This window comes from Cavia porcellus, unplaced genomic scaffold (assembly GCF_034190915.1).
Source record: "Cavia porcellus strain 051 isolate PalLab524CR breed Dunkin Hartley unplaced genomic scaffold, mCavPor4.1 scaffold_5, whole genome shotgun sequence".
NCBI lineage: Eukaryota > Metazoa > Chordata > Mammalia > Rodentia > Caviidae > Cavia > Cavia porcellus.
This window is the reverse complement of record NW_026947488.1, coordinates 76,185,006-76,198,255: the sequence shown is the minus strand read 5'-3', so window position 1 is coordinate 76,198,255 and position 13,250 is coordinate 76,185,006. Positions and strand designations below refer to the sequence as shown.

General features: G+C 39.1%; 1 protein-coding gene across 3 annotated transcripts in view; it reads left to right on the top strand.

Moving 5' to 3' along the window:
- Window positions 1–13,250, top strand: part of Erich6 (glutamate rich 6) — a 44,359-nt gene that overhangs the window by 28,187 nt on the left and 2,922 nt on the right. For all 3 annotated transcript variants that reach the window (XM_023560073.2, XM_003476556.5, XM_013159981.3), the window contains one exon: window positions 1,847–2,066. In XM_023560073.2, coding sequence (XP_023415841.2) covers window positions 1,847–2,066 — 220 coding nt within the window. The remainder of the gene's footprint in view (window positions 1–1,846; window positions 2,067–13,250) is intronic.

Below are 13,250 nucleotides of genomic sequence, written 5' to 3'. Positions count from 1 at the left end.
GAGCAAATTCAGGGCCTAGATTACATAGCAAGATCCTGACTCAAAAAAATCAAAGGAAAGAAGGGAGAGGAGGGAGAGAGAATAAAGGAAGGAAGGATGGAAGGAATCCAAGTCCCATTTTGATCTACTAATATATATATTCTAAAGCTTTATATTTTTTATTCAGCCTGATAAAGTGAAATTTGAGTTTTAAATCCAAATATAATTTGAAGTTTTTGTGGGGCCAGGCATGGTGGCACACGCCTGTAATCCCAGCACTTGGGGAATGAGGCAGGAGGATCACAGCAAGTTCAAGGCCAGCCTTGGCTACACAAGGAGACTCTGTCTCAAAAAAGGTGAGGGTCAGGGATATAACTCAGAGGTACAGCACCTGCCTACAAAGCCCAAGGTCCTGAGTTTGATTCCTGGTACCAAAAAAAAAAGCTTTTTGAGCTTTCATGAATAAATATTTTATATTTTTAAATTATTTATAGATATAACAATTTCAGGAACCTTTGCCAATAATTGGAAAAGTTTGGACACCAATGCTTGAGAAAGTTGGGCCACAGTGAGCTATTTGTTTTTAATCCAAATCAGTAGTCAATCCATACCACCATGTACACTGGAAATTTTGTACTTATCTTTCAGGATTCAATAGTAATTTTACCTTACATTTTGTGGCGTGCTATAATTGTTAGCCATATGAATTAGTTTGGAGTAGAGACCAGTTGATTTCATGGAGTCACTGACTCACAAACTGAACTTCTGGGCACTCTTTCCTTGATATTCCCTCTATCCTGTGTAGCACGTCCATTTCTCTTTTGGTGGACTTATGATTCTTGAATGAATACCCGATTCTTTGCAATTCCATAGCAAACTACCAATATATGGTAGAGATTCAAAGAATGCTTATGAAATAAATAAAGGATTGAGCTTTCCAGATAATCTTAGCCAAATATTATTAATTTTCACTCACATGTCAAGATAAAACCAAATCCAGTGAGATAATCACCACAGTTTTTCATTCATGCTTTTGCTATTAGATTCCCACCACTAAACAATACTGGGGAAAGAAGATATTAGTTATCATCTCTCAGGCAATTCATAATAGTTGTTTTAAAATATGATTCATTATCACAGTAAGCCTACTTTCTAAGTATTCAGAACTCTCCTCAGGTGGGGATGATGATCTCAGCTGGAAGAAGATAAGATTACAGAAGGAGATAACTGAGTTAAATGGCGTGGTGATCAACGGCACAAGCTCTTAGCCTGTGCGTGGCAGGTGTCTGTATGTCGTGTGGTAAACATGGGGCTCTGGCAGTGTTGAGAGACTGGAGAGGCCCAGCTGGTGGTGTCACTATGCCACTGTGGTACACAAGAGTTCCCCAGGCCTCTTTCGCCACATCCAGTCCTGATGAGTCCTCTCCATGACGACACCTGGCTCACAGTCAGGGGCACCATAAGAAAACAGCTTTTTCATACTGAGGCCAATTTGGGCTTCCCCACATTTATTCCCAGTGGTCCTCGCTGTGGCCTGGTGAAGGCCTAAGCTGTAGCCTCCCTCTTTCAGGAATAGCATCCTTTCCCATAGCCATCCCCTCTTTCCCAAATGAAACTTCTCCTCCTCCCTCTTTAGCACCCCAGTCCCTCTGTGGACCCACTTTGGTTTATCATGGCGTCAAATTGGAGCCAGTACTTCAAATTAGTGTAGAAGTCCATCCTGGCGTTACTGTGCCTAAGATTACCTCACAGTCCCGTCACTCATCCACTATTGACTAGCATGACTAGCCTCTGATTAGCAAACAACAGGGTTAATTCCAGCACTGAATTACTGTGTTACTGTTTATGATTTTTAATTGCCTTCCAGGGTATACATCAACATCATGGGAGGTCAGTATTCAGATCAAGCTGGCAACAGAGTAAGAGCTTGGACTTGGTCGAGTTCTTCACCCCTTGTTTCCTTTAAACCCATCTTCCTGGCTTTGAACCATAATATTGGGATTCGTATCTTAGAGCAAGACAAGATTTCCATCACTTTTCTAGCAATGGGCCAACAAGCAATGATCAGGGTTGGAACCAAAGTAAAGGTAGGCATATTATTAATATACTTTAAAGCGTTTAAAATAATAACAAAGGAATAACTTTTGTAAATGTCATTACTAATATATTACACACATGCACAATCTATAGTCCACTAAGAATTTTGGCATTCAATGCAAAATGCACAGTAAAAGTCTCATATAATCAAGGATTATAGTTTCTTTTCTTCTGAAACTCCTTTTAGTTCAAACTTGGATCCAAATACCATATGTGTGTTTACTCTGAGTAGTGTTGTAGGGTTTTTTGTTTGTTTGTGTTTTTTTTTTTTTTTTATCGGTACCGGGGATCGAACTCAACAGGCAGTCATGAGTTCCATCCCCGGTACCGATTAAAAAAAATGAAAAAGAAAAACAAAGATTCACACTTTACCTGCTTTGGCAGAAAAGCTCTGCGCTGGGCTAGGTGACATGGGTTTTAATTAGGGCCCTCCTGGAGCTGCCTACCACAGCTGGGAGACATTCACCCAATCAGTGACAGGCACATTACACTGGCTCCCCCACCCCCACCCCGGTTTGCACTTCTGGGGCTTTCTGAGTCAGGCTGCCCTGGTTACTGGATGCTGAGCTCCTGGAGGGTGGGGGACACCCTCCTTCCTGTCTTCCTCACTCTTCTGTCCCTAAGGGCACTGCTCTGTACACTCTCAATGGCTGGCGACAATGCACAGTGGTTAAAGACAGAGGCTTCAAGTCACAGGCCCTACTTTCAAACCTCAGCTCTGTCACTCTCAGCTAAGGAAGTGCAAACTTTAAAGAAGTTCCCTTGGAGGACCGAGGGTTCCAGGGGGCCGCGGCTGGTGGTGAGTGCTGGGCGCACTCTGCCCAAATTCAAGACTGTTTGGGACCCTCCAGGCTTCAGGGTGCAGTGGAGTGGAGAGGTGGGTTTGGGCTTCTGCATCCACCTCCCCATCCCGGCTGCACTTGGAGAACTGTGGAGCTTCCAACAAGTGGGCGGGCGCACACTATCCCCTGAGCCCAGCCTGTTTGGGACTCCCGCACCTCACCATCGGTGTGCAGAGGAGGGGCTGGGCAGATCTGGGGCGCCTGCATCAGCCTCCCCTTGTGTCTGGAGGACTGTGGATATCTCAGCAAGCAGGGGAGGATCGCAGGTTCCAGAGGCACCGCGGCCAGTAGTGAGTGCTCAGCACACTCTGCCCAAAGCCCAGATTTTTTGGGACCCTCCAGGCTTCCGGTTGCAGTGAAGTGGAGAGGCGGGTTTGAGGAGGCTACATCCGCCTCCGCATCCCAGCTGCGCTTGGAGAGCTATGGAGCTTCCAAAGGGCAGGTGGGCGCACAGTGTCCCTGAGGCCCAGCTTATCTGGAACTGCAGAGTTCTGAACAGTCAGAGGAGGGCCATTGGTTCTGCAGGCTGAGAGGCTTGGGGTAACGGGATGCCAGAGTCTCAGGAGCTACAAACATAGAAGGGGATTTCCAACAGACCCTGAGGAAGCTTTCAAATAACACTTAATACACAGAAATATAGGAAAATGACAAAACGAAAGACCAAATTACAACCTCAAACCTCCAGCCCATCTCAAGAAACCCTAGGAGCAATGTATATAGAAGAAAATATATGCCATTCACCTCAAATATCGGACACAATAGCTACTGAAATTAACAAGCAACTCCAGGAAGCTTTAAAGAAATTCAAACTCGAAATAATCTCCCAGGTAAAAGATGAAATGATAAAAGAAATGAAAGAGATTCTGAATATATATAAAGAAAACGCAGATAAAAAATTGGAGGAACTAAACAAAAAGATAGAATCCCTAGACGATACAAACAGACAATATAAGAAACAAACAGAATACATAATGCAGATGCACAGAGATATACAGGAAATAAAAAACTCCACTGAAAGTTGTAAAAACCGCCTTAATGAAAGTGAAGATAGAATTTCAGACCTTGAAGACAGGATTGCAGCTAGTGAACCGGAAAGGAAAGATCTTTTAAATATAACAAGGAATCAGGAAACAACAATTCAACAACTGCAAGGCGATGCAAAGAAGAATAACATAAGAATGATAGGGATTAATGAAAAAGAAGGAGACAACATAAAGGATATCAAGAGGATATTTAGAGAAGTAATAGCTGAAAATTTCCCAAGCATGAGATCAGAAACTGACATCAGGATCAGTGAAGCACATAGAACTCCAAATAGTCATAACCAAAATAAAACTACACCTAGACATATAATAATCACCATCCCAGAAATCCAGCACAAGAATAGATTATTAAAAGCTGTCAGAGAGAAAAGACAGATCACTTATAAAGGAAAACCTATCAGAATTACAGCAGACTTCTCAGCACAAACAATAAAGTCAAGAAGAGCATGGAGTAAAGTATTCCAGATCCTAAAGCAAAATGATTTCCAACCTAGACTGATGTATCCTGCAAAACTATCATTCAAAATAGATGGTGAAATACGATACTTCCATGACAAAGAACAGCTGAAGAACTTCATGAACACCAAACCAACCCTGCAAAAAATATTGAAAGACAGTTTAGATACACAAAGGAAAAAACCACTAAGCAAAGCAAATAATTAAACAGAACAGAAAGATAAAGATGCAACAGCAGAGAGATAACATGTCAACAATAAACCAACATTTAACAGTAATAACCATTAATGTAAATGGTCTCAATGCACCAATCAAAAGAAACAGACTAGCAGAATGGATCAAGAAACAAAATCCAACCATATGCTGTTTACAGGAAACCCATCTAACACAGAAGGATACTCACAGACTGAAAGTCAAAGGATGGAAAACAATACTTCATGCAGCAGGAATCCAAAAAAAGGCAGGAGTAGCCATTTTGTTTGCAGACAACGTGAACTTTAAACCAACAATGACCATAAAGGACAAAGAAGGTCACTACATACTCGTAAGGGGAAAACTCCAAGAGGAAGAGATAACTATCTTAAATATATATGCACCAAACTCCAGAGCACCCAGTTATATAAAACAACTATTAACAGAAATGAAAACTCAAATTATCAGTAACACAATTGTAACAGGGGACCTCAATATGCCATTGACACCAAGGGACAGATCAACCAGACAGAAAATGAGCAAAGAAATAACAGAACTGAATCACACCTGCGAACAAATGGATTTGATAGACATATACAGAATGTTCCACCCAACAACATCAGAATACACATTCATCTCAGCAGTACATGGATCATTCTCTAAAATAGACCATATATTAGCTCACAGAACATATTTAAACAAATGCAAAAGAGTTGAAATCATCCCTTGCATGTTATCGGATCATAGCGCTCTGAAATTAGAAATTAATGATAAAAGATACTGCAAAAATCTCGCAAACACATGGAAACTGAATAACACACTCTTGAGCAATCAGTGGGTCACAGAAGAAATTAAACAATACCTAAAAGAAAATGAAAATGCGGATACAACTTACCGGAATTTGTGGGATGCAATGAAAGCCTTCCTCAGAGGAAAATTTATTGCACTGAGTTCCTACATCAGGAAAACAGAACGAATACAAATAAATAACTTGATGCTATACCTCAAACAGCTAGAAAAAGAAGAGCAAGTCAAGCCCAAAGCCAAAAGAAGAGAGGAAATTATAAAAATCAGAGCAGAAATCAATGCAATAGAGACTAAGAAAACAATCCAAAGAATCAATGAATCAAAGAGATGGTTCTTTGAAAGAATAAATAAAATCGATAAGCCCCTAGCCAACCTTATTTTAAAAAGGGAAAAAAAAGCTCAAATTCATGCAATAAGAAATGAAAACGGGGATTCTGAAAATGGCGGCGGGCTAGGGGATCGAGCGAAGAGTCTCTCCAGAGAATTCAAACTCGAAGCTAAAAAAAGACAGCATGGAGAGGGCCAGACAAATCGATAGCGATTCTTATTAACCAAGACAGTACAGCTGGAGGATTTAAAGTCGTGCTGAGACCTTCAACGCCGATAACGGGAGGCTGCAAATCCCGCGCCCTTAAATCAACAAACAGACTCGTGGACCCAGCACGAAAAGCTGAGTTGCTTTTGGGGACTGCGGGAAACTGAGACCCGAACCGAGACTCCAAGTAGCAGCCAGTTCTGCACCGCTGCACCAGAGCGGATGTACAAAGCTCTGGCATTTCAAATCTAAACGGTGCACAGATATCTGACCGGTCAGCGCTGTGCCGGGAGTGCGGGAAAAGTGGACAGCTTGGTGTGCGGCGGTCCCAGAACGAGGACTTGCACCGGACTCTGGTGAGTACAGAGAACCCCGCGGCTGCTGGGTTTGGCCAGAGAACAGCTGGCCCGCCACCATGGGGAAATCAATAACACAGAGTCTGGTGCAGACATATTAGCCTGGCGGCAGAAACCGCAGCTTGGTGACATCACCAGGTCCCCTTGTAGGGAGGGCTGGTGGAAGACATCTTGAGTCCTGGCAGAGCCTGATTACTTGCTGGCTTCAGCTCCACACAGAGAACTTAGTGGGAGCCATCTTAGTTTTGGGCAGATCTGCTATTCTGGTGCTCCTGTCACAGAGAGGTTTGGAAGAGAACGGCTGGGACTTGGGCAGAATCCTGTGCCATAGTGACATTACTCAGCTGCTTCTGATTCAAAGAGAACTGGCAGGAGCTACTGGGGCTAAACCAAGCCTCTGCTTGGGGCTCAATAAGCGGATACAAAATAGTCACAACTCAGTGACAACCAGAAAGTACAGCCTAATTTATGAACTAACTGACACAGAGGCTAGAGACTAGACTGTACCGCCCCTGCATCCCAGCCTACCCCAGATAACAGCAAATTGGGGAGGACAGCAAAAACTCAAGCCAGCACGCTTCTGAAAGGCCCTAAGCAATTCAGAGAGGGCCAGAGAACTCCAGGACAGTCTGAAAGAAACCAGAAACATGACAAGAGATAAAAATTTAAAAAAAATCTCCAGCTGTTCAACAGGAGAAAATAAACCCAAGAGAACTAAACACTGAAGAGAACAAACACAGTAACCATCCTCTACTCGACACAGCATCAGCCGAAATTAAAAAGTACTTACATGATCTCATAGAGGAATTTAAAGATGTACTCCTGATCCAAGTGAGGCAAGATATAAAGAGATTAATTAAAGAAATGACAAGCCCCGCCCAAGAGAACACAGATGGAAGAACTGAGGAAATCAGAAAAGAAAGAGAAACATCTGAAGAAGAATTTAAGCATAACTTAGAATACATGAAACAGATCCAAAGAGAATATCAGGAAACTAAAAACTCCATTGAATATTGGCAAAATGCCTTGACAGAAACTAAAGACAACCTTCTGAAACTTGAAGAGAGATTTAGGGCTTATGAACGTGAAAGAAAAAGCCTCTTAAAAATAACAAGGAACCAGAAAGAAGCAATTCTAAAACTGGAAGATGATAAAAAGATACATAACCTAAGAATAAAGAATGTGAGTGAGGAAGCAGGAACATCCAAAAATCAAATACAAAAAATATTCACAGATATATTAAAGCAAAATTTCCCACGTATAGCAAAAAGAAATGATATCCAGATAAAAGAAGCATACAGAACGCCAGCTACCTACAACCAAAACAGATCTACGCCTAGGCATATAATAATCGAGATCCCAGAAATCCACCAAAAAAACAGAATATTAAAAGCAGCCAGAGAAAAGATGCAGGTTACCTATAATGGGAAATCTATCAAAATAACAGCAGACTTATCAACACAAACTCTTAAGTCAAGGAGGGAGTGGGGAGAAATATTCCAAGTCCTGAAGGAAAAAAATATGCAACCAAAGTTCATATATCCGTCAAAACTCTCTCTAAAAATTAATGAAGAAATAAGATACTTTCAAGACAAGGAGGAACTGTGGGAGTTCGTGGCCGCCAATCCAACCCTACAGAGAGCGCTGAAGGACATTACAGAGAAAGAGAGGAAGAGATATCAGGATTACAGCTACAGTGGCAGAGAGGCCTCAGTGAACGGGGCAGACAATGGAATGAGGGAATAAGGTGGACAAATTATAGCAGAAAAGTGGAGTAGCAGACATGAGGCAGAGACGGTAAGCTAGTCTTTAGTAGAGACAGCTCTGAAACTATATTTAAAAAAAAAAAAGCAGGGGCTGGGGATTTAGCTCAGTGGCATAAGCGCCTGCCTTGCAACTTGCAAGCAGGTGGTCGTGAGTTCGATCCCTGGTACCGATAAAAATGAAAAAGACAAAAAAAAAGCAGAGGTCATTGCTAATGGTGTATAACGATTTAAAAGACACAGTAGTCCTAGTGCCATATTTAGATTGAATTAAATTTGTTCTGGTCTGTCCACTCATGTCAGATTTGAGGACACAGACCTCTAGAACCAAAAATAGCAGGTTATACCATGGTAACTATCCTTACTTTCCTATTGACTTAGGCTGAAATCCTGTATTACTTACATTGTCTTACTATGACTGATCTTAATTGTATCTGAATCATAAGACTATTGGTTGGCCTTGACTGATCCTATTTGAAATCGGTATGCGTGTTAGAATCAACCCTAAAAGTAGAGGAAACTACTCTGAGCATGACAAGATGTAAAGGATATCCATACTGGTATGAATCAGTAACAGCTCTCAAATACTACAATGCAGTCAAAGATAAGTTTTTATAAAAATAGGTGATAGTATGTTTAACTATAATAAGCCAGTGTTGTGGACAAATCTATTGAAAATAACAAGAGAAAACATAGTAGCTACGGAAGATCATTTATATTATAGTTTTATAAGTCTTATCCATTGCATGTTTTTCTAGGAAATTGTTTCGCTGTCTTGTTATGACTTGGTTTTCCCTATAATACAGAGAGGATAGGAACAAATACTCTGAGGAAGAGACCTGAAAAACCCGAGGCTTATTTTGTAGCATTATAATATAAATTCTAGCAATCTACTGCTTGCTGATTAGAATGACATTGGACTGGTTTCTTCAGCTCAACTTCAGCATATGCAGAGATGGGGACGGTTATCACAAAGAGAATGAGAGATGCGATGGTAGTTGCTATTGTCTTCCCTAATTTGGAACTTGAGGACCTAAAAAGACTCCATCATCCTGTAATGATTTGATTAGTTCTATAATATGCAATAAGTATATAAAGTGGGTGAAGTTAGGGACAACTATTTGTAAGAAGCTAGAGACAGTTAGATAAGGTAGATCTCCAGTGGACTTGCTTTGAAATCTGTATTGCTTTAAATTGTTTTTTATTTTTTTTTAAATGTTCTATTCTGTTTTGATATGGTTAACCTTACCCTCTTTGAGATGCAAAACAAATAGGTGGGACTGGTAATCATATTACGGAGCTTTTGTTCGATCATAGAGCAGAATGGTTTGTAGGGTCACTTTTTTGAATGTCATTCTAAATACTTTAATTCTATAACCTGAACAGCCATTTCGAAGATGACAATTTGTAACTTATCAACCGGCAATTTCTTACCTTTTGTTTGTCTGTAATTTAGTATTATTTCTACCCTTTTTTTTTATCTCCATGTATTTTTTTTTCATTTCCTTTTCTTTAAAAAAAAAAAAAAAAAAAAGAAATGAAAACGGTGAAATCACTACAGACCCAATAGAAATACAGAAGATCATCAACATCTATTTCGAAAACCTCTACTCTCAAAAGTTTGATAACACAGAAGAAATAGACAGATTCTTAGAAACATATGAAGTACCAAAGCTAGATCATGAGGATGTAAAACTGTTGAATAACCCAATCTCTGTTAGTGAAATTGAAAATGTAATTAAGTCCTTACCCACCAAGAAGAGCCCAGGCCCAGATGGATTCACTGCAGAATTCTACAAGAAATACAAAGAAGACCTAATGCCTACACTCCTTAAGCTATTCAATGAAATTGAAAGGAAAGCAATCCTTCCTAAGACATTCCTGGAAGCAAATATTACTCTAGTACCAAAACCTGAGAAAGACCCAACTAAAAAAGAGAAGTATAGACTGATCTCCCTAATGAACACAGATGCAAAAATCCTCAATAAAATATTGGCAAATAGGATGCAGCATTCATCAAGAAGATTATACACCATGAACAAGTGGGATTCATCCCAGGAATGCAGGGATGGTTCAACATACATAAATCAATAAATGTAATCGCCATATCAATAAAGCCAAAAGTAAGAATCACATGATCATTTCTATAGATGCAGAAAAAGCCTTCGATAAGGCCCAACATTCATTCATGATAAGAACTTTATAGAAAATTGGAATAGATGGTCTTTACGTCAAATATAATAAAGGCCATTTATGACAAATCTGCAGCCAGCATCATACTAAATGGCCAAAAATTGAAAACCTTTACTTTAAAATCAGGCACAAGACACAGATGTCCTTTATCACCACTCCTATTTAATATAGTACTGGAAGTACTAGCCAGAGCAATTAGAAAAGAGAGAGAAATAAAAGGGGTAAAGATAGGAAAAGAAGTTAAATTACCATTGCTTGCAGATGACATGATACTCTATATAGAAGACACCCTAAACTCCATTGAAAGACACTTATAAATTCAGTAATGTAGCTGGATACAAAATCAATACTCAGAAATCAATAGCATTCCTATACACTAACAACAAAATCATGGAGAGGGAAATAAGAGGAACCACACTCTTCACACTACAAGCAAAAAAATGAAATATTTAGGAATTACTCTTATGAAAGAAGTGAAAAACCTATACAGTAAAAATTATAATACACTGAAAAAAGAAATTGAAGATGATCTCAGAAAATGGAAAGACATCCCGTTTCCTCATAGATAGGAAGAACAAACATTGTGAAAATGGCCATTCTCCCAAAACTGTTATATAGATTCAATGCAATCCCAATAAAAATACCAGCAACATACCTTATAGATCTAGAGAAATCACTCCTAAATTTCATCTGGAACCAGAAGAGACCTAGAATAGCAAAGGCAATTCTAAGCAGCAAAGACAAAGCAGGAGGCATCACAATCCCTGACTTGAAGTTACACTACAAAGCAACAGTAGTAAAATCAACATGGTATTGGAATCAAAACAGAGCCAAAGATCAATGGAATAGATTAGAAGATACAACCACAACTACAAACACACTCAACCACTTTATCTTTGATAAAGGAGCCAAGCAGGTTCACTGGAAGAACGACAGTCTCTTTAATAAATGGTGCTGGAAAAACTGGCTCTCCATTTGCTGAAAACTAAAGCTAGACCCATGTCTATCACCGTGTACTAAATTAAAATCTAAATGGGTCAAAGATCTGAATATTAAAACAGAAACACTAAATCTATTGAAAGACAAATTGGGTAGAAACCTTGAAGACATAGGAGTAGGTAGAGAATTCATGAACAGGACTCAAACCGCACGGGAAATACTTCCCAGAATCAATAGCTGGGACCACTTCTTATTAAAAAGTTTCTGCATGTCAAAACAAATCTCCAGCATGGTAAAAAGAAAACCCACAAACTGGGAAAAGATTTTAGTGAACTCTCTCAGACAAGGGACTCTTGTCTAAAACATATAAAGAATTAAAAAACTCAGATCCCCAAAATTCAAAGATCCAATCCAAAAATGGGCATCTGAGATGAATACGCACTTCTCAGATGAAGAAATGCAAATGTCAAATAAATACAGGAAAAAATGTTCATCATCATTAATCATTAGAGAAATGCAAATTAAAATCACACTGAGATACCATCTCACTCCTGAAAGAATGGCCAGGATCAAGAAAACCAACAACAACAAATGCTGGAGAGGCTGTGGGGAAAAAGGAATTCTCCTACACTGTTGGTGGGAGTGTAGACTGGTGCAGCCTTTGTGGAGGTCAGTCTGGAGATTTCTCAAAAAGCTGGGATTGGAAGTCCCATTTATTCCAGCTATTCCACTTCTAGGCATATTCCCAGAAGAACTGAAAGCATCATACCACAGTGATATATGTGCACCTATGTTTATAGCAGCACAATTTGTAATCGCCAGATCTTGGAAACAACCCAAGTGTCCATCAACTGAGGAATGGATAAAAAAGTTGTGGTATTTCTATACAATGGAGTATTATTCAGCTATAAAGAAGGATCACATTGAGATATTTATCAATAAATGGGCGCAGCTTGAGACCATACTCATAAGTGAAATAAATCAATCTCACATGTATGAATACCGAATAGTTTCCCTAATGTAAGTAATGATTCAAATATATAAAAATATGTGGTAATCATGATTCCCCATTATGTGGCCTTGAAGCCTTATAAAGTTTTCACTTATTAATCGGAAAGGCTTTATTCTGGGCTTCTTGATATGGAAATAACTTGAAGCTATAGTATATGAAGTTTTATTCAAATATTTCAAGGAAAAAGACAGACACTATGGTAACTACTATTAAGTCGGGTTATTTGGTGGTGAACCACTAGGTTGCTGAAACAGTCATGCTTTCACCTGTATTGTTATATTGTTATGTCCTGTTTTATCTCAATCTCTGCCTTATTCATTAAAAAATTATTTAGTTATTTTTTATGTTTTTTTTAATTAAGAGGAAAAATTTTAAAAAAATTAGCAGGGTATATAATAGTAACTTTTTTGATTTCCTATTAACTTGTTTTGAAGTCCTGTAATACTCCCACTATCTTGTTTTGACTGATTAGACTCTGTTCCATTCTGTATGATAGTATCAAGTTTGAGGATATAGGCAACTACTTTGAAGGCAATAAGATTCACTAAGATGCCCATTCTGGTTTGACTATTGTCTCCTTTGGAAGTCCTGTAATGTTTACAATGCTTAAGTTTTATTGGTCTTGTTCTCTACTGTTTTGTTCAACTTTATAATATATAATGAGATAGACAATTCTTTTTAAGGAAACAAGAGACATTGTTGATAACCATTGTTGATAACCTTGTACTCTGTTTTACATCATTTGCTATGTCTATCCTTGGTTTGACTGACAGCTTTGTTTTGCCATATTTGACTTTATTCTCTCCCCCCCCAAAAGTAATAAGAACTAAGGAGTAATAAAACCCAAAATGTGTAAATTTTGTTGTAAAAAAGAGAGGGAAAAAAAAGAGTTCTAAATGGTACAACAGCAACAGTGTTTAGGGGTATTAAATAGCTGACCATATTAATGTTTTTGGTTGGATCATTGAACACAACTGTTTGCAGTCTCACTGTCTGAGTGTCCACTTTGTATGCTTTGATACTGTGATTTGAGCAA